Raw genomic sequence first — 22,417 nt, forward strand, 5'->3', positions numbered from 1 at the left:
TTCGATGTCCACATTTAGAATGGAAACTGCCTATGTAAACTTGTCACATTGTAATTACACTTTCCTGCCTGGGACGGCACTGCAACAGCATAGCACAGAGGTAAGTGCAATAACAGGATGGGAGCTGAGGCTAAACAATGAAATGTCGTGAGTTTCCCCCAGCTTCAATGTTCCATAGTCTCCAGCCCCTATCAAGATAAGACCTATCACTTGCAGCTTTTAAAAGCATTTCAATTAGAAAGCTAAGTGAGACACCCATGTTTGAAGAGCTTTAATAAACATTTCGAAACCCATTCTATACATGTTAAGAAATATTGTCTTCTGTATATGTATAATGTTCTTAAGGAACATTGCTATAAAACTCAATGCTATATTTGTTTCATACAAACTAAACTACCACTTTCCACCAAGGATTACATTCACTCAGCCGTAGCCACGGCAACTTACACAATGTCAATAAAACAAACTTTTTTTTCCAGTTGTTAGGCAAGATGTTTACTTTATCCTTCACATATGTACGGTTACATCTAGCGCATTATTTCTATGTACATGGCTTCCCATGTCCTGTAATCAATGTTTTAGTAAGTAAGCTAAAATACCAAACAGCTATATTTACACACAGCTACTATTATTTTTCCTGACTTTGCTCTTTTTGACGCCAGTAGTATTCCATGAATTTCGTAATTTCATTACTATGGTGATGAAAATTCAGTCTCCGATCAGTGAGATCTGAAGTCACCTGTAGGAGAAATTGACATTTTAAATGATTATACTGGATATCTAAATAACTTGCATCTTCTAAATGTTGTCCAATTATAGGCAACAGTGTTCCAAAACCAAACTGCTGACTGTAAAATTGTGGCCCCGTGTTAATATTAAAGTCAGTACTGAGTCATTGTATGGCATGAAACACAAGATCCCATTGACTTCACAGGATAAATACAAATGAGGAATGCCATCCAGAATCCTGCTTTTCAGATCTCAGGTGATGAAAAATGTTCAACGTAGATCAGGATTAAACTCTAATCAGAAGCTAAAGCCAACTTAGTCAATTTGTACTATTTGTATCGCAACACATTTGAAGAGGCGAGGAGACACTGGTACAGCACCAAATCAATCTCAGCCATGCTACTGGGACTATACTGAGCACCTTCCCACGGGACAGAATGCCAAGCAGGTCTCCTTAGCAGCCGGAACAAGGTATCATTAGCAGGTGCCCAGGAGCAATTTGTCTCTCATTAGTATGGAGACTGGGGTGACTAGAGAGAGGGGGAAAAATACAACAAATGTTAACATGAATTATGTTTACAAGGTGTAAACAATTTGATTTCTGGTGTGAAGCTGTCTTTGCATGAAATTGGTCATCAGTTTATTACAGAGAATAGATGTTTGAATAAATTATTTCCTGGAATTATACCTTTAACATCTTCCTCGGAACAGAACACCTGATGCATGACCAATATGTAGTTTTTGACCTGATGTGGATTTCAGAAATACAAACAATCACACCTAGGCACTTCCTTCAGGTCACAAGAACTATACCTTTGGTTAATATTTTTTTTGTATCAGATGTTGATGAATGTTTGCAATGAAGTCATTAATTTGTGAATTTTTAGATTTTTTTTATTTTAGCAATTCAGGAAGGAGATTTTAAATGATTATATTAGGAGGCTTCTGATAATGTCCGGTTCATAATTCAGTAGAGAACCAAGCTGAATACAAAAAGGACAGAGGAGAACTGAAAAAGGAAATAAGAGGGGGAAAGAGAGTGTATGAGAATAGATTAGCGGATAAAATAAAAGGGAACCCAAAAGTCTTTTATAAACATATAAATAGTAACAGGGTAGTCAAAGAAAGGGTGGGACCAATTAGGGACCTAAAAAGAGGGTGCAGCGGAGATTTACTAGAATGGTACCAGGGATGAAAGACTTCAATTACATGGAGAAACTAGAGAAATTGGGGTTCTCCTTAGAGCAGAGAAGGTTAAGGGTAGATTTGTTAGAGGTGTTCAAAATCATGAAGGAATTTGATAGAGTAAAACTGTTTCTAGTGGCAGAAGGGTCGGTAAGCAGTGGACACAGATTTAAGGTAATTGGCAAAAGTACCAGAGGTGGCATGAGGAGAAAAAAATGTATGCAGCAAGTTGTCATGATCTGGACTGCACTGCCTGAAAGGGAGGTGGAAGCAGATTCAATAATAACTTTCAAAAGGGAATTGGATAAATACTTGATGGGGGAAAATTTGCAGGGCTATGGGGAAAGAGTGAGGGAGTGGGACTAATCGGATAGCTCTTTCAAAGAGCCGGCACAGGCACGATGGGCCAAATGGCCTCCCTCTGCGCTGTATCATTTTATGATTCTATGATATTAGTCTAGGTTTTATCAGTACTTTCTTCTCATACAAAAAACTAATAAAAGCATGAGTATCTGTTCAAAAATTATTTCCTTTGATGCATTTTACTTACCCATTGCAGAGAGATGCTATAAAAGGTTTTTATTTTGCATTAGTTGCATTCCAAATTTCTGACTGCTCTAACTGGTGATGTAATTTTCAATCTGACCTTGCATCATGCATCTTAAACTGTTCTTACCAAAAATAGTGGCCATACAATTGGAAAAACTTAATGGGCCTGATTTTGCTGTGAAAATAACAGTGAGGCTAATGGCACTCACCATTATTTCTGTGCAAATTGTACAGCAACTTCCGGTGAGTGCACATGTACAGTTAAAACACGGAAATCCAGAAGTTGCTGTACAAGATGCGATCCTCCTCCGTAGGCTCCACGAAAACGGCATCTGGCCGACTGGCTCCTCGTTCAAATCAATGGAACAGCATGAAGTTCCTGCACTGACATCGTAGATATGGACTAATCGCGCCAGAAAAAATTAAGGCTTGTCCATTCCGATGTAAGTACCCTTTAACACTAGGGTAAGTCTTAATGATTGCCAAACAACCTCTCTGGCACTGAAAATTAACTTTAACAAGTGTGGAGTCTCATTCCTTCAGATTTTGATGGGCATATAACAAAAATGTAAATTTTTATTTTTTTTACTTTCTGTCTCTTAATTCAATCTTTCTTTCTCTTTATTTCGCTTTCTGTACCTGATTTGACATTGAATTCACTATTCTAACTTGCACTTCCTGGTTCAATCTGCGCAGCTTATTAATGATGTTTCAATCTGATTGGTTAAGGAGATACATAGTTGCTTCCCCTGTTCACACAGGTCCCAGATGCCCTGTAGAGGGCTGTGTGCTGAGTGGATCTCGAACTTGCAGGAACTTGCCTTGCAAAACCCCATAGAAAGTCTATGGGCAAGTGTAAGTCTAACAAATGGCTAGTGGCATTCGTTCATTGCTCACAGCAAAATCCGGCCCATAACTTTCAGCCAACGCCCCAGACTCTTCCATCACCGTCCCTGGGTATGTCCTGTCCCACCGGCAGGACAGACTCACCAGAGGTGGCGGTACAGTGATATACAGTCAGGAGGGAGTGGCCCTGGGAGTCCTCAACATTGACTCCGGACCCCATGAAATCTCATGGCATCAGGTCAAACATGGGCAAGGAAACCTCCTGCTAATTACCACCTACTGCCCTTCCTCAGCTGATGAATCAGTCCTCCTCCATGTTGAACACCACTTGGAGGAAGCACTGAGGGTAGCAAGGGCACAAAACATACTCTGGGTGGGGGACTTCAATGTCCATCACCAAGAGTGGCTCGGTAGCTGGCCGAGTCCTGAAGGACATAGCTGCCAGACTGGGCCTGCGGCAGGTGGTGAGCGAACCAACACGAGGAAAAAACTTACTTGACCTCGTCCTCACCAATCTACCTGTCGCAAATGCATCTGTCCATGACAGTATTGGTAGGAGTGACCACCGCACAGTCCTCGTGGAGATGAAGTCCCGTCTTCGCACTGAGGACACCATCCAACGTGTTGTGTGGCACTACCACCGTGCAAAATGGGATAGATTCAGAACAGATCTAGCAGCTCAAAACTGGGCATCCATGAGGCACTGTGGGCCATCAGCAGCAGCAGAATTGTATTCCAGCACAATCTGTAACCTCATGGCCCGGCATATTCCTCACTCTACCATTACCAATAAGCCAGGGGATTAACCCTGGTTCAATGAGGAGTGTAGAAGAGCATGCCAGGAGCAGCACCAGGCGTACCTAAAAATGAGGTGCCAACCTGCTGAAGCTACAACTCAGGACTACATGCGTGCTAAACAGCGGAAGCAACATGCTATAGACACAGCTAAGCGATTCCACAACAAACGGATCAGATCAAAGCTCTGCAGTCCTGCCACATCCAGTCATGAATGGTGGTGGACAATTAAACAACTAACGGGAGGAGGAGGCTCTGCAAACATCCCCATCCTCAATGATGGCGGAGTCCAGCACGTGAGTGCAAAAGACAAGGCTGAAGCGTTTGCAACCATCTTCAGCCAGAAGTGCCGAGTGGATGATCCATCTCGGCCTCCTCCCGATATCCCCACCATCACAGAAACAGGTCTTCAGCCAATTCGATTCACTCCACGTGATATCAAGAAACGGCTGAGTGCACTGGATACAGCAAAGGCTATGGGCCCTGACAACATCCAAGCTGTAGTGCTGAAGACTTGTGCTCCAGAAGTAGCTGCGCCTCTAGCCAAGCTGTTCCAGTACAGCTACAACACTGGCATCTACCCGACAATGTGGAAAACTGCCCAGGTATGTCCTGTCCACAAAAAGCAGGACAAATCCAATCCGGCCAATTACCGCCCCATCAGTCTACTCTCAATCATCAGCAAAATGATGGAAGGTGTCGTTGACAGCGCTATCAAGCGGCACTTACTCACCAATAACCTGCTCACCGATGCTCAGTTTGGGTTCCTCCAGGACCACTCGGCTCCAGACCTCACTACAGCCTTGGTCCAAACATGGACAAAAGAGCTGAATTCCAGAGGTGAGGTGAGAGTGACTGCCCTTGACATCAAGGCAGCATTTGACCAAGTGTGGCACCAAGGAGCCCTAGTAAAATTGAAGTCAATGGGAATCAGGGGGAAAACTCTCCAGTGGCTGGAGTCATACCTAGCGCAAAGGAAGATGGTACTGGTTGTTGGAGGCCAATCATCTCAGCCCCAGGACATTGCTGCAGGAGTTCCTCAGGGCAATGTCCTAGGCCCAACCATCTTCAGCTGCTTCATCAATGACCTTCCCTCCACCATAAGGTCAGAAATGGGGATGTTCGCTGATGATTGCACAGTGTTCAGTTCCATTCGAAACCCCTCAAATAATGAAGCAGTCCGAGCCCGCATGCAACAAGACCTGGATAACATCCAGGCTTGGGCTCATAAGTGGCAAGTAACATTCGCGCCAGATAAGTGCCAGGCAATGACCATCTCCAACAAGAGAGAGTCTAACCACCTTCCCTTGACATTCAACGGCATTACCATCGCCGAATCCCCCACCATCAACATCCTGGGGGTCACCATTCACCAGAAACGTAACTGGACGAGCCATATAAATACTGTGGCTACGAGAGCAGGTCAGAGGCTGTGTATTCTGCGGCGAGTGACTCACCTCCTGACTCCCCAAAGACTTTCCACCATCTACAAGGCACAAGTCAGGAGTGTGATGGAATACTCTCCACTTGCCTGGATGAGTGCAGCTCCAACAACACTCAAGAAGCTCGACACCATCCAAGATAAAGCAGCCTGCTTGATTGGCACCCCATCCACCACCCTGAACATTCACTCCCATCACCACCGGCGCACTGTGGCTGCAGTGTGTACCATCCATAGGATGCACTGCAGCAACTCGCCAAGGCTTCTTCGACAGCACCTCCCAAACCCGCGACTTCTACCACCTAGAAGGACAAGAGCAGCAGGCACATGGGAACAACACCACCTGCACGTTCCCCTCCAAGTCACACACCATCCCGACTTGGAAATATATCGCCGTTCCTTCATCGTTGCTGGGTCAAAATCCTGGAACTCCCTTCCTAACAGCACTGTGGGAGAACCATCACCACACGGACTGCAGCGGTTCAAGAAGGCGGCTCACCACCACCTTCTCGAGGGCAATTAGGGATGGGCAATAAATGCCGGCCTCGCCAGCGACGCCCACATCCCATGAACGAATAAAAAAAAAACGTAGCTGGAGTACAAAATAACAGATTGTATCAAGAACCAATTTACAATTTACAAATCAGTTGCAAGAAACTCAGTTATATTGTATGTCTCTGCTTATTTGGCCTTGTCTGAAACTGCCCCATCGTAAATTTCAAACTCCATTATCAGAGAACTTTTCAATTTCAATCTGCTTTACACTCAATCTCCCCTTTGTAGTTTTTTTAAGGGACTTTCAGGTCCTTACCAGTGGAGTGGTCATCCAGCCAATCTCCTGAGCTTCTGTTTGTGGGAATGTATATTTCATCCTTGGTTCCAAAAACTTCCGCCCGAGTATTTTTCCTAAATTCTCTAAAAATATATATAGAAACCATCTTCAGATTTAATAGTACAAAATTACTTTTGTGCAACTTGGGGAAATCTGTATTAATTGTTATGCAAAATAAATAATGGATACATACGGTCTTCTTCCCCTTCCATGTCACGGTCCCGGACATTAGGTTTTCCTGTTATACAATGAACTGTGAGAAAATAAATACAGGAAATGATTTACAAAATGTAGACTTGATATTATTTAGAGTTAAATGTGATCTAATATTCCTCACCCAACAAAACAAACTTTTATACTCCAAGCATTATTGGTAAAAGACCATGTCTTACCCTAAAAATCAAATTGCTTGTCCTTTTAAGAGACCCTTAAGTGTTCCTTCCTTGTAGCAGTAATGAATGAAAAGACATCTACAATTACTATCCCCCTAATTTTGCTATTATGCTGTCTGAGATTTTTTTCTTCAACAGTTCGCTGCATTATATTTTTGGCACTTTGATCTGAAACTGTGGGTTATTAGTGTAAGTTTCTAGATTTCCCAAAATATGGGTGTAAGCCAGCTGATGCCTTGAAATTTTGCATCGTGTTACAGGCCGTTCTGCATTACGACCACTGCTCCTACTAATGTCATAACATTGATTTTTTTTTTAACCCTTTGCAAATTCTGCCAATGATTTCTGGAAAAGGCTGAAATGATTATCAAAATAAGATCATTCAAAATGAGGCAACAGTTATTGAATCAACTTACAGGCACAGAGGAATTGGCCATAGCACAGGGCTTCATCTTCTTCTCACAGTTATTTGTTCTTGCTGGAGAAAAATTGGAAAAGCTGTGCACCACAAACATGCTCTTTCTCTGGGAGCAAGGCCAGCACAAAGTTGTCTTCTATGCAGCCAACGTGAAAACGCATCTAAAGACAGTAATTATCACCCCTAGCCAATAATTGTTGCTGGGTTAGACAAGATTACTGAAGAGAATCCAACTAGTCAAGAATTTTCTCTCACCCCTCACAGCCAAGCTTTAAGAATTCCTGTCACGTGGCTGCTTGTCTGCATCATTTAGCCCTATGTTCGAGCCAAGAATTATTGACAGGTTTCTGAAGGAGACAGAGTCTCTGTATATATAACTGGATCACAGTTCTAAAGCTCAAGTATCTTGGCCCATTATATCTAAAGGCTAATGTAGTTAAATGTCCTATGTGTGTCTCTTAGTTTTGATAAGTCTTAGCCAGGCTGTGAAAGCAGCGTCTAGAATTCACCTCGTCGTTTGTAAGGTTCTGAGTATTAACGACCCTGCTTTGATTCACTAATGCTCAACTGAAAAGAGTGGAAAAGAGAACAACTTAAAGTAGTGGGGTATCCTCATTCAGGCCAGGTTCCTAATTTATAAAGACAAGTTACTAAGACCATCTAAATTTTGACCAGCATAAGATTCCACACCCACTAAGGTGATCACTTCTAATGATTACATTCTGGTGAGTCTGTATTTTAGTCGTTTCTCTGGAGATGATTATGTATCTTAAACAAATGTGATATAATTATTTTTACAAACTACTGGATTTTAATGTTTATGGATTGATTTAAAATGTATTAATAAAACGTTACCTGTTGACCAATTGGTATCTTGCAAAGTTCAGTGTTAAAGAATCAATTTTAGGTAGTCAGCTACTGATAGCAATGAATGATGCCAATGTATGGTCCTGAAATGGGAGAGACATGTCTTCTGAAAGCATGGCCATTGTGTTGGGACATTATGCATGTATTTAAATTGTCACTCTTCAATTTTCTAAATAATTTTCCTCTTTTCCTGCTAATTAACCTCTCTCCTTTTCTTCTCCCCTTCCCCTCCTGAAAGTGTTGACAAGTTGCTCGGGTATGGTTCTACTAGCTGTGTGCCCTTCAGTACCTAACCCAAATGGCCATTCTTCCAGCGTGAACCTAAATGATGAGGGTACGCAAGGGATTCAGTCACAGGTGGCATTTCAGCTGAATCCAATCCTGTTCTCTCTCACACACACACACACATATATCAGGGGTTGCTGAATAATGCCCCTAGCAAGCCTGGGCAATTTTATCTTCCATCGCCCAGGGGTGCTGAGACCAGTTGCAGAAACTCACCACTGCCCTAGTTGAGACCAACTAACTCAGCACAAACCAGGGACTTTGGTCTGTATTCCTTAGTTGCTCACCGGCTTAACCAGCTGAACCTTTAGGGAAATTACTCTTTAAATTCTTTGATGTCCGTGCACCTTATCAGGTTCAACTCCACATTGGGAAATCCCCACAGTATGCTCTGTCCCTACTCTCCCCCCTCCCCCCCCCCCACAACAAAAGAACTCAGGAAACCATATCTGATTATGGAAAGCAGACAGCAGTGCAGTTGCACCAAGAACTCATGGGTAGATGGGTGAGTTTATGCCCACAATGCCACCACCACCTAACATGATTGACTTGCTAACTGATCATTTCAATTTCAGACCTGATCTGCAGAATTTGTTTTCAATTTCTCCCATTTGCATTGATTGATCCTTGGGTGAGCTGAGCTTCTCCTTGCCATGGTTAGTTGCACATTTAAAAAAAATATATAATGTCTTCTATTTCTTTGGCTTCTCTCTATTGTCTGAATGAGAAGATCTTTTACATCATCTAACAATCTCCTGTTTTTCTTTTTAAGCAGTTTACACGTTATTCAACTGATAAGCTTCGCCTCTGTGCTTGGGGGATCTGTCTGTTCCTTCCCCCCCCCCCCTCCTTTTTGATTCAGCTAAAATGCTTGGTAATCTTTCATTTTTCAATTCTGAATAAGGGCCTGACCCAAAACCTTGGCATGTCCGTTTTCTCCACAGATGTTGACCTGCTGTCCATTTCCTGTTTAAGATTGCCAGCATTTGCCGGGAATCGTTGCTTATCATTTGATTTCCAATTATGGGATGTTGCTGGAATCTGTGACTCACGATTGACGAACGCCTCCTGCCCCTGAGGGGCACTTTGCGCACGGTTTGATTCGTTAGTAACAATTCCGCTGACCGCTCACTTACACTTTGTGTTTGGGTTGATGTTGAAGTGGGTGTACAATTTCTGAGACCGCAGTTCTTTCCTGATCGTTTCGCGTTCAATTGCGATCTGCTGCGCCGTGTCCATTGCCGCCTTCCCTGCTGGTGCTGCTGTCCCAGTGAGCTGCCTTATTCACAGGCTCTTCACCCCCTCCCCCCCCAATCTCTCCCTCTCGCCAAGGACAACACGGAACTCTGTTCCCGGATTGTTACACTGTAACCAGGCAACCAGCGCAAGGACGCAAACACACGTGGCGCCCCGCAAAACCCGCCGCTTGTCAGATACCCGCGCTAAAATAAACCAGCCAGCAAACTGCTTTAGAATTTAACCTCATTACTATATTTTTTCAGACTGGTTTGTCAACTGCGGAAATGTTAACTATCAAAAAAAAAATGAGTTTTTATTAAAATATATAATACTTTTTTTTAATAATATGTAATTTAAAATAATATATAATAGTTTTTTTAAATAATATGTAATTTAAAATAATATATAATAGTTGTTTTTAATTAACTATCCACTCTAACAGAGATATATCGTGAAAAATATGTGATTAATTTGTGCCTTCTCAGAGATCGGGGAAGCTCCAAGTCAAGTCATGTGGCACACTACTTATGGGAAGAAAACACGGATTATGGATTCAGACATATTGAACTTTTTTTTTTCCTTTTTACTATATTTATTTGCATTTTAAGTTTTCTTTCCGTTTGTTCCTTCTTGTTTTCCATCCGTCCCCCGACGCTCAGGCCAGTCCAAGAATCACTGTTCTTGTCACGTCCCATCTCTCGAATCCTTGCCGCACTCCCGTTCCTGACCAGCGCTGTCAGTGTTGAGTCCGCAGTTTCAGTGCAGAAGCTGCCCAGCTCCTGAAGCAAAAACCAGTTCAAAATGTCGAAAAGTCGCATCTGGTTAACAGGGGGAATATCTGAGAATTCCAAGTATCATTAAACCAGTAATGAACAAGTTTTTTCTCATAACATAAAACTTTCCTGAGCAACAAGAATTAACCTCCTATTGATCTCAGAATGTAGCTAATCATAGTACTTACCCAGAGAGAGCAGTGGATCAGATTTCTGTTCTGGTCCAGTTAGATTTTATGACCTTAAAGCGACAGGTCAGATAAACAGGATTTATAATACATTGTGGATTACATTATATAACCTGCTTGTCATTATAAATCACCGTATCTTCTGATGCCATGGAGATCTGCTAGTGTATTAAGATGAGAACATTATCAGTAATGAGAAGGGATGATCAGATGTTAATGAGTTGATCTGCAAAAGTAAGGAAGAATCAATTGATCTTTTATGTGTTTTGAACGGGGAACGATATTAACTCAAATGAAGATAGTGATACTTGCTGAATATTTTAATCCTTGTGAAATTTCTGGATTAAAGCTTTAATTTCAGATTCATCAAAGACAGAATAAGTTTTTAATTAATTTAGCAATAAATCTAACACTTAAAGGAGCTATTTGAAAACATTTTGATGTAAATGTAGTGTTTCTTCATGATAAGTGCAGTTTAAAAAAATCATGTGGGTCTTTGACCTTTTGTGTCCCTCTGGTTCGAAAGTTTGGCAGTCTGTCCCCTGACCCCTTCCCTGTCTGGGATTGGCCACTAGAGCTGCCAATTAAACAAGAGACCACCCTTCCAAGAGAGGATTCCTACCAGACAACTCTATGCTGTTTATGCAGGAACATGGACAATCCCACCAGCATATGTGTGAGTGCCTACTAATAGTGTCTGAAACAAGATAACAAGTACAAGATTATTGTAAATAACAGTTTCAATTGCTGGTTCATTAACTCCTGGATGGTGCATTGGCATACCGATCCCTTTCATTATGTTGATGGTACCTGTCCGCCTCGCTCTGTCAAACTGGCAGAAAGGATGCTGGACCTTTAAGGATCAATCTTTAAAGATACTGACCCTGAACCAAAACTCCAATCATATCAGTGATATATAATTATAGCTCAAACTGGAAATCCCTGCTAGGTTATATAACCAATAATCTCTAGTCATGTATGTAGAGGGTAGTACATAGGCCCAGTGTGATGCACATTTATACAAGTGGACCCAACTGTATAACTTGTGAGCAGTGACATACACCATTGTATCATATCCCATTGAATCCATAAACTGCGTAAATCTGGAAACACACCACAGTACTTTGCTTATGATAGTACCATATTTTGTAACAGTTATGCAAAAAAAAAGCCAGTAATATTTTTATGGAGTCACTGTGTTCTGGAAAGTCGCATCAGACAGGTCCGCATCCTTGCATTGTGGTATAAGCTCTGCTTCAGTTAAAATTGCTGTATACAGGTCACCTTCAGATTATTGAGGACCTGGAGCAGCAGTTGCTAAAGTTGATGATATGTTGGTGCTTCCTGCCAGTTGTAACATGGCAGGAAGTACTAGGATCATTGGCCTATGTAACTTGTCAGCCAGTTTGAAACGTATGTTATTAATTTGCTTTTGTTTGATGGATTTCTTTCCTTATTTTCTGCAACAGCTCTACAAGAAAGATGCAACAGAATACATGGGGTAGAGAACACTAACAGTGTCCAGCTCATGCAACTATTTAAACCACAAAATGAACTTAACTGCTTCTTTGAAATCTCTCTGTGCTCAAACTATATAAATATTTTAATAACTCTGTTTAATATTTAATAACGGTCTTATTAAACTGTTTTCTTTTTTGATAGAACTGACAGAAGATTCAGTAACCAGAGGATACAGATTTAAGGTAATTGGCAAAAGAGCCAGAGGTGAGATGAGGAGAATTTTTTTCACACTGCAAGTTATGATCTGGAATGCACTGCCTGAAAGGGTGGTGGAAGCAGATTCAATAGTAACTTTCAACAAGAAATTGGATAAATACTTGAAGGGGAAAAAATTGCAGGGCTATGGGAAAAGAGCTGGGGATTGGGACTAATTGGATAGCTCTTTCAAAGAGCCAGCACAGGCACGGTGGGCCAAATGGCCTCCTTCTGTGCTGTAAGATTCTATGATTTTATATGATTAACTATACAAGTTCATAGCATAAGAGGAGATCATTCAGCCTATTGTATCTGCAAAACTCATCCCACTACACCACTGTCTCCCCTTATCTCTGTATCTTCCTCTGCTTGAAATATTTATCCCAATTTTCCTTAAAAGATATCATGATCTCCACCTCAACCACTCCCGGTTGCAAAGAATTTCATAATCCAGCAACACTCTGTGTAAAGAAATGAATGGTTTAACAGCAGTTCTCATAACTGGGCTTTGTCCTTTGTAATCCATAAATTACACTTTTTTCTGTGATCTGCCCTTGCAGGATTTCATACCCTGCGAATTAACAGTTGCCCTACATGCATTAAACTGTTTACTGGATTTAATGTCTATCACTTTTTTAAAATAGTGGATATTAAACATTGACCAGACCAGGTTTTACAAACTATAATTTATTTCTTTACAATTAAATGGAGATATGAAGCACGAATTTTGAGCAAATACTAAAAGCCAATAAAAACATACTCACAATAATGATCCTTAATGGGTCAATTACCCTAAGAACTTTTTCAGCTCAAAAAATGTCTTTAGTTTTAAAAGGTTGATTATAGACAAGGTGACTTCAGTAAGTTCTGCTTTCTGGTACCGCGTTCAGTATTGCTGCATTGGAGCCGTTTTCAGTTTAAGCCAACAACCGGCGATTGGTGGATGGAGCATGCATTATAATGGCCATGAGGGTCGATCCATTTTGAAACTTGGGCTTGTACAGCTGGAAGAGATTACAGTGATAGCGAGGGTCAAGGACATGAAGGGATTTAAACACAATGATGAGAACTTAAAATTTGAGGCTTTGAGGGGCTGGGAGCCAACATAGGTCAGCAAAGTCAGGGGCGATGGGTAAACGAGAGTCGGTACGAGTTAGAGTACAGGCAGCAGAGTTTTGGATAAGCAGAAGCTTTTGAGGGTGGAGGATGGGAGGCCGGGACAGGAGACCTTTGGAATAGTCAAGTCTCGAGGTGGCAAAGGCATGGATGAAAGTTTCAGGCAGCAAGATGGGCTGAGGCAGGGGCAGAAGCAGGTGATGTAATGGATGTGGAAGTATATGTGATGATATGTGGTCAGAAACTCAGCTGAGGTTTGACTAGGATACCGATATTGCGAGCAGTCCAGTTTAGCCTGAGACAGCGGCCGGGGAGGGAGTTGGAATAGGTTGCAAGGGTACAGCTGAAGGAAATTGCGGCTTATCCAAGACTGGATATTAGCTGAGCAGTCTGAGGCAGTGAAGGGGTCGAGACAGGTATTGGAGAGGTAAAACTGAACCCAGGTGGCCAATGAGGTCGCTCAGGGACCGAATGTAAATGAGGAAAAGGAGGGGGCTATGCTAGATCCTTGTGGGCTTTATGGGTAATGGTGTAGGAGCGGGAAGCAAAGCCATTGTTGGAGATGCTATTGCTAGTATTAGATAGGTAAGAGTGGAACCAAGTAAGGGCAATCCCACTGAGCTGGACAATGGAGGACGGGTGTTGGAGGAGGAGGAGGCTGCAAAGAGGTCAAGGAGAACAGGGAGGGAAAATGCACCATGGTGACAGGCACAGAGGATGTCATTTGTGCCTTCATTTAGGGCTGTTTTTTTTCTGTGACTGTGAAGATTCAATATGGTTGTGGGTAGCAAGGACCTTATTCATGAGAGAACGGACATTTGGGAGGGATATGTGGAGAAGGTGGTGATTGATCTGGCAGAATCCAGGACAGCAGTGGTGAGTGGGATAAGCAGGATGAGAAAGAGGATGGCAAAGTTAGCCTCCAGCGGGTGTGCTGGATGGGAGGATCAGTGAGAGAGGATGATGGGGTAGTTGGAGTTGCTGTTCGTTGGAATTTTGCACACTGGTAGCACAATAAAACACAGTAATTCACCCTTAATCCCAGCATCAGCTTTCCTCAGCTGCTGGCCTGCATTACCTCTGTGGCAGCTTTGTTTAGCTTTGTCCTCTTTATAACAGACAGGTAAACAAGTAAAAACCAGAAGGGCAAACCAGTCTATTTTTAGGCCATCAGAGCAGAGCCCAGACCTGTTTTCACTGGACCTCCACGCACTCTCAGCATCAGTTTCTGCAATGCACAGACAGCAAATACTTTCTTTAGCTGTTGACAGGATAGTTTCTGCATGTGTGGCTTTCCTCCTCTATATAACTCATGGCATGGAGTCAGAGATATATATATACCTGTTGGAATTCATCCAAGCAGGTCTTTATCAACCGGGAGATCCAGCATGGCAAGTCTCTGTGACGCTACCATTTTACCAGCAGAAGTGGGTATATCTCTTTGAGATGAAACATTCTTATTTTTTTTACTGTCTTATTGCTTATAGTACTTGACACTTGAAAGCTACTTCCCCCTCCGTCACTAAGGCAGGACTCGAGATTAACCAATATTGGTAACAATCTAGTTTAACAATGTAAGAGAACGTAAATAGGCTCCATACCATGCCATGAATTTGAGAGAAAAAGGATGCAATGCGCATCGATCAATCAGGAGAAGGAGAACGAAGGATATGTTGTGCACAAGATAGGAGCGAGTAGCACATCAGATAACGAGCTCTTTGCTAAATCTCACTTCTCCCCCTTTTGTGGGCTGCTGATTGTTTTTGGCATGACCAACCTTTCAGATAATTTTCAATGTAAAAACTGGCCTCATGCATTTTTAGTTTCCAGCCTCAGGCCTCTGGCCTTAACCTTGCAATCTCTTGATTAAAACCTGACTGTGCCCGAGCATGGGCTTTCTCTTTGTTTCTGTTATTTCTGACCCCAGGAGACAGAGGGGCAGTGTCTCTGACATGTTACCTTGCACAGATTCACCAGTAGTCTTGTCAACCGAACAGACTACGCCCTGTCCGCAGAACCTCATTCCGTGCCCACTTGAATAGAATCGTCCTCGCTACATTATGTGCGAATGTTTGTTGGCCATTTGGATTGAGGTGATTAATTGCTTAACAACTCTGGTCATCCTGGCTAATGTGCTGGGAAGAGACAACAGACCCTCCTTGTATCAGTTTGAAATAGATTTATGACTATCACATTCCCCAAACTGGTTCATCTGGCTTTAATGGGCAACGTCAATGCCTTCAGCCAACGGTGCTTCTTTTTAAATATATGCAAATTCAATTTGTTTTAAAACACAACATAATTCAATCCCAAAATCCTTTCCGTGACGAAAGAAAAGGTAAAAAAAATCCCGAAACATGACACAAAGCATAGTGGAGTGGAGAATCAAACTTCCCTTATTCCTGTCAGATTAACAGTTTTAAAAAGTAAAACAATCTGACAGTAAATGTTTTCTGCATTATTGTCTCTGAAGTGTCATTAGGAAACTGTTGTCTAGTGACATCATGACTGGGAACAGACACTTTAGACAACATTCCGAATTCATGATGTCACTAGACAAGAACTTCATGAATTCATCGTAGTCAGTAATCTGCTCAAAGACTGCACTGACTGGCAGTTTTAAAGCACAAAAGTACTGAGAGATTCCAATAAATATACAGATATCTTCCTTAATAGCACCGTTGCTTATGTGGGAATCAGATGAAAGCACTTGACTTCCATGGAAATATTCCGTTATCAATTATTTCTTTAAGTGGAGTTGACTGTTGCAGCGTGAATGATTGCAATCCGCAAATAATTGGTTTGTTTTCAGGACTTGTTAAGAACAACAATCGTTCCTACACTCAAATCTATTAATTGAGATCAGACTGGTTTTGCCAAGAACTCATAGGTAACACTTTACATCTTTCACTAAATTACCTTTGCTGATACTTAGGAAGAACAGCAATGGTAGTGGCCACATTGTCGCAAACATGCAATTTTTCATAGATTCTCTTCCTAGTTCTAGTGAAGACAACTGTAAATGAAGGAGCTTTATTTTTTGGATGAAAGATTTACTTTAACTACTTAGGATTGTGACAATTACAGCAAAAGTTAAGATCATATCTAGTAGAATTTAATTATCACTTAATAGCCTGCATGACATAACATGTTTCCAGAATATATTTAGGAAGGCACCCCATGAATAGAAAATTGCTCACTGACAGTGTTACGTTATGGGAATTCTTTCAATTGCATAAAACAATATCTGTCAAGGACTTGTAGATCTTTCATGTTCATGGAAAACATACATAATTTTAGATCAATTGTATAACATTCTATGTAAAACAAACCAGCTCCATGTTACAAATTGAATGCCATTCAATATCAAATTTATAAAGAGTAGGAAGAATAAGGTTTTGTTTTTTGAGAAGGGCAGGGAAAATATATTGGAAGCCATTCACTGCTCTGCAAGTAGGGGAGCATAGAATGGTACCTGCTTACAGCAAAGCACAGACAATAGACCCAAAATAATGCTGATTCTGCATTGCTTTTTTATTATTTGTTCTCAGGATGCGGGCAGTGCTGGTAAGTCTACATTTATTGCCTGTCCCTAGTTGCCCTGAGGGCATTAAAAGTCAACCACATATTGTGGACTGGAGCCACATTGGCCAGACCATGAACATTATTTTTCCCACTGGTGCTAGAACACAAATTACCAGATTTATTGAATTCAATTTCATAACTTGCCTCTAGATTGCTAGTCTAGTATCGTAATTGCAACACTACTGTACCCATACAGTAAGGGAAAGCACAGCACACCAAATCCTGGTTACGTTTTAGCAAAGAGCAGATGGCTCTCTTCAAATGTGGAAAAGATTAAACTTTGCTTCACATCTATTGCAATTATACTCCTTGAAGGTGGAATTTGTACATTTTATATCTTTTTATGTGTTGATAATGTTAAACTTTACCTAGAGAACATAGAAAATAGGAGCAGGAGTAGGCCATTCGGCCCTTCGAGCCTGCTCTGCCATTCAATATGATCAGGGCTGATCCTCTATCTCAATACCATATTCCTGCTCTCTCCCCATACCCCTTGATGCCTTTTGTGTCTAGAAATCTATCTAGCTCATTCTTAAATATATTCAGTGACTTGGCCTCCACAGTCTTCTATGGTAGAGAATTCCACAGGTTCACCACCCTCCGAGTGAAGAAATTTCTCCTCATCTCAGTCCTAAATGTCCTACCCCGTAACCTGAGACTGTGACCCCTCATTCTGGACCCCCCACCAGGGGAAACATCCTCCAAGTATCCAGACTGTCTAGCCCTGTCAGAATTTTATATGTATCAATGAGATCCCCTCTCATTCTTCTAAACTCGAGCGAATACTGAGATCCCCTCTCATTCTTCTAAATTCGAGTGAATACTTTTGGCATATATAGTGTGAGAAATTATAATGGCCACTCAAAGGCCTTTGAATTTTTTTGGGGGGAATGCAAATTGTTCCCTTTTATTAATGGAAATTGTTTGAGAGGTAGTGAAATAATTGGTTACGTGCTTTTTAACGAATGTGAAGATTGAGCCAATCATCATGCCTTATGCTACATATGCATTGGATATATGGTAGATGAAGACCTTTTAATTACATAAACAGATGTTTAATTTTACAGAGGTGATGAGTATAATAAATTTCATCCAAATTTAGTCCAGGCATTTTTCTCCACCCCAAAACATGGGCGATACCATGTGTAACTTAAAAGTGCTGCAGTTGCATCTGATACAAAGCAAATCATACATAGTTGAAAATTAAAAACTGGAAGCGGTTTTTATTTTTAAATGATTGATTCCCAACAGATTCCAGCCCTCCTGCTAATCTCGAAAGTTCCTTTAGCAGAACTAAAGACATTGTTTATACTGAGACCTGGGACAATATTTTGGGCTCATGTATGCATGCAGGCAGTTTAAATAGAACTGATACTTATACTGCTAGCTTCCAGCTGAATAGCTGTACTGCCACCACTTCCCCTCTAGATTAATATTCCAGAGAATGTGAGTTAATATCCCACCATGGCAGATCAGGAATTTGAATTCATTTTTTAAAAAAAATCTGAAAATAAAAAGCTAGTATCAGTAAAAGTGATCATCAAGCTGTCAGATTGTCATAAAAACCTAACTGGTTCACTAATGCCCTTTAGGGAAGGAAGCCTTGCCATCCTTACCCAGTCTGGCCTATATATGGTTGCCCTCTGAAGTGGCCTAGAAAGTCACTTGGTTATATCAAACTGAGGGCTAAACAATAAACGTCAGCCTTTCCAGTGACACCCTCATCCTGAGAATGAATAAATAAAAAATAAAAAAATCCCTCTTTTGTTTATAGATTCACCTGTATCCTTATCAGCATGAAACCTGTTCCTCGGGTAGATCTTCTTTAAGCCAACATAAATCTGACCTGCAAAAATCAGACAATTTATGTTAACAGATGTAAGTCAGATCCTGGCCAACATGGGGTGTGATCTGAGTTTCTGTTTGACACTATAAATGAGGAACTATAGTGAAAATCTCAATTTTTAAAAAATCAGTCGATTTTTATTTTTACATGGAGGATAGAGCAAGTGAAACTTACATTTTAAGGAGGCTTACATTCTGTTTCTCGAGCTGCTGGAGCAAGAGATGCAATTGTAACCCCGTTGTATCTATCACTACACCATGTAGCAGTGAAATGGGTCAAGCTGCATATAGAAAGTAACAGTCAGTTCAGCCCACCTGAATTCAAAATTGTGGCTGTGCTGAAGCAATAGAACTGATATTTCCCTATGGATGCCACTCTTTTAAAGAGTAAAAGAGAAGAGATCAATCAGGAAGTAGTCATTTATTTTTTTTTTAAAAGGATAGATTTGTGTCTTCTGGATTGTTAGTGGCAGAATTGCAATACTAACTATCGTATCTCTAACAACTTCAAATGAAAGAATATGGTACCTTTAAATGATCTATTTTTGTGGCTCGCAGTACAGCCTTCTGTTATAACTTTAAATTTTCTCTTTTTCTGATTATTATTTTAATGTATAAAGTACAGCAATTTTATTGTATAAATCACCTGAAGTAAAGTGTATAAGTAAGCCATTTTGTCTTGTCTCAATTATGTTGATTGACAGCCACTGTGAAAAAGTAAACTATCTTACTATTAGAAAAAAAAATGGATTTGAGCCATTTAAAAAATTTTAAAAATGTCCCGTATTTGCAATGGTCTGACCATTGCAATATTGTGCAAATAGCAGCTAAGATTACCTCCCCAGAAATGTGTGTGTTGTGGGACAGGGTGGGGAGGCTGGTCCCATTACACAAATGAATTTCTGGATCTTGGCAATTGTCACTTGGAATTCTTAGCTTAATATTTCCAAGTCTCGTCCCAGACCTGACCTCTACAGTTGTAACTGCCAGCTTCATTCCGTTGGTTGCACTTCTGAGTCACAGTCAAGCCCAACTGCGGGACCTGAACACCCATTCTAAGCTGGCATTCCAGTACAGTACTGAGGGAGAGCTGGATTGAAGTGCTGTTCTTTAGATGAAACATTAAACTGAGGTCCTGTCTGCCTGGTTCAGGTGGATATTGAAGATCCCAAGGTACTATCTGAAGAAGAGAATTTCTCCTAGTGCCTTGGTCAACATTCCTCCCTCCACTACCAAAAAACAGATTAATTTGTGCTTCACCTCATTCCTGTTTATGGGAACTTGCTATCTACATTTCAAAACTACATTTCAAAACAGTTCATTGTGAAGTGTTTTGAGACTTTTCTGGTAGATGCTATCTAAATACAGGTCTATATTTTGTTTTTGCAGTTTTGGTCGTGCTCCCACATTTCAGATAAGCATGTCATTGAATTCAAGTCCCATGCCACTGACCCAAATTCCCGATCTCTGTGCTGATCCCACTTTGCTCTGGGTTTAATGCAATCCCACCTTCTAATGCATTTTCACATGCTTATTGGATACTCCATTTACTTTGTAGGCTTCCCTCTTAGATTGCTATTAGAGGCAGCCCCATAAAGTAAACCCCACATCAGTGCTGTCAGAGGGACCATAATCTTCCTTGAGCAGAGTTTTCCCAGGGTATCTCTAACTGCTGGCTTCCACAAAGATAAACTGCTATTGGCAGCACTTGGGTTGGGTCTGATGTTTTGGCATGGGTTTGACACTGATTACCTACAGATATTCCTCCAACATCAGGGAATGCCTTGTCTCTACTGTCAAGGTCACAAATGTAATTTTGAACTAACTGCCATCTTGCACTGTTGTAGTTGTTACCTTGCAGTTTAATCCACTGCACAGTATAAAGGGGGGAATCATACATACCAAACCAGAAAACTAGCAAAATCTGGCAAACAGCGAGAGAAAAGTTGATTCAGCCCCCGAAAATCTGACAACTCGAGCACAGCCCTGACATATGAAAACAAGTAGTTACACGAGCTTTGTAGTTTAAGTGGCAGATATGCAAGATATTTCCTCACTTATTTTGAAGGGGAAAAATTGTAAATACATGAAAGCCTGAAAGGGAAATACAAAATTTGAAAGGTACAGAATCGGTGATACATATCTAGGAGGTTTGGGTCATGTTCCCCTGGAAAATTTCAATTTTACATTAAAAATAATGCATTCTGGTTAACTTGAAGCACATTCATACTTCACAATTAGTAGGTTTTTAATCAAAAAAAGGAAAAATAAATTAGTATTTGGATTTTCAACAGCCCAACCAGACCATCACAGCAGTCACTGTCCCACATTGAAATCCCGCCACTGTAGTTTGCAAAGGAACTCTATCCTGCCAGACCCAGTTCAGACAGACACTGCACCTCATCCAACTCCCCATCCTTTAGAGAAATACTACTATTCCCTTCCAACCCTCAGTTCATACTGATACTCTTCTCCTCATCCATTCAAACTGGCACTCATCTCCCCCTCCAACCCCATTAAGCTGTTACTCTCCTTCCACTCCCCGGTTAAAGGTGGTACCATTCCTTCCTCCCACCCCAGTTCATGCTAGTATTTTCCCTCCCCACTCCCTCTCAGTTAGTACCAGCATTATTCTTCCTCTCCCACTCCAAAACACTGTTCCCAGCTTCTCTGCCCTCAGCTCCAACCACCTTCCATCTCCCCTTCATTATCATCTACTTACTGCCCCATTTATTGCCATCCATTTCCCCTTTCCCACTCTTCCTTGCCATCCGTTCCCCCTCCCTCTCTCTCTCTCTCTTCCAGTCTCATCCTCTCCTCTCCTTGCCATTCATGGGCCCACTGCTTCCCACTCTCAACCGTTCTCCCCCCTCTGCCCTTGTGATCCATTCTCCTTTCCCCTTGCCATCACTTTCCTCGGTAGTCATGATGTGGAGATGCCGGTGATGGACTGGGGTTGACAATTGTAAACAATTTTACAACACCAAGTTATAGTCCAGCAATTTTATTTTAAATTCACAAGCTTTCGGAGACTTCCTCCTTCCTCAGGTAAATGTTCAGGATCTCCTTGAAGCCTACGCGTTTATACATATAGAACAATACATGGTATTTACAGACTGCCCCTGCAACTGCCCGTTGCCAAGGCAATCACCGTGTTCAGACAGAGAGGTGTCACCTGCAGAACCCCCGAATACACATTCAACAAAAAAACAAAAAAACATTAGAGGCAGCCCCATAAAGTAAACCCCACATCAGTGCTGTCAGAGGGACCATAATCTTCCTTGAGCAGAGTTTTCCCAGGGTATCTCTAACTGCTGGCTTCCTCTAACTTCTAATTTCCCTGTTTGTTTTTTTGTTGAATGTGTATTCGGGGGACTATAACTTGGTGTTGTAAAATTGTTTACAATCACTTTCCTCCTCCACCTATTTCATCCTCCTTCCTGAAAGGTTGAACAACAACTTGCATTTATATGGAGGCACTGGGAAGCGCAAGAGGCTGTGCTGACTTTTGTTAGCAAATGCTGAATGTCAGCGTGAAATGCTTATTATTGGTGTGTATTGGGATATAGGGCAGCAACGAAACGGATTTCATTGCAGCAGCTTTTGTGAGGAAATG

General features: G+C 41.4%; 1 protein-coding gene across 1 annotated transcript; it reads right to left on the reverse strand.

The window, feature by feature from the left end:
* Positions 1–256: 256 nt before the first annotated feature.
* cfap144 (cilia and flagella associated protein 144) lies at positions 257–9,655 on the reverse strand. The gene is made up of 4 exons (XM_067969492.1): positions 9,476–9,655; positions 6,571–6,630; positions 6,357–6,460; positions 257–739 (listed from the first exon to the last, which is right to left on the reverse strand). The coding sequence occupies exons 1-4, from the start codon at positions 9,576–9,578 to the stop codon at positions 629–631; spliced, it is 378 nt and encodes a 125-aa protein (XP_067825593.1). The 5' UTR covers positions 9,579–9,655; the 3' UTR covers positions 257–628.
* Positions 9,656–22,417: the final 12,762 nt, after the last annotated feature.

Source organism: Heptranchias perlo, chromosome 31, assembly GCF_035084215.1.
Source record: "Heptranchias perlo isolate sHepPer1 chromosome 31, sHepPer1.hap1, whole genome shotgun sequence".
Classification (NCBI taxonomy): domain Eukaryota; kingdom Metazoa; phylum Chordata; class Chondrichthyes; order Hexanchiformes; family Hexanchidae; genus Heptranchias; species Heptranchias perlo.

Coding starts and splice junctions, on each gene's coding strand:
- cfap144 (XM_067969492.1), bottom strand. CDS start 9,578: ATGGACACGGCGCAGCAGATCGCAATTGAACGCGAAACGATCAGGAAA. Junction 6,631..9,475: donor CATCAACCCAAACACAAAGT/GTAAGTGAGCGG, acceptor ATTTTCTCACAG/TTCATTGTATAACAGGAAAA. Junction 6,461..6,570: donor CATGGAAGGGGAAGAAGACC/GTATGTATCCAT, acceptor ATATATTTTTAG/AGAATTTAGGAAAAATACTC.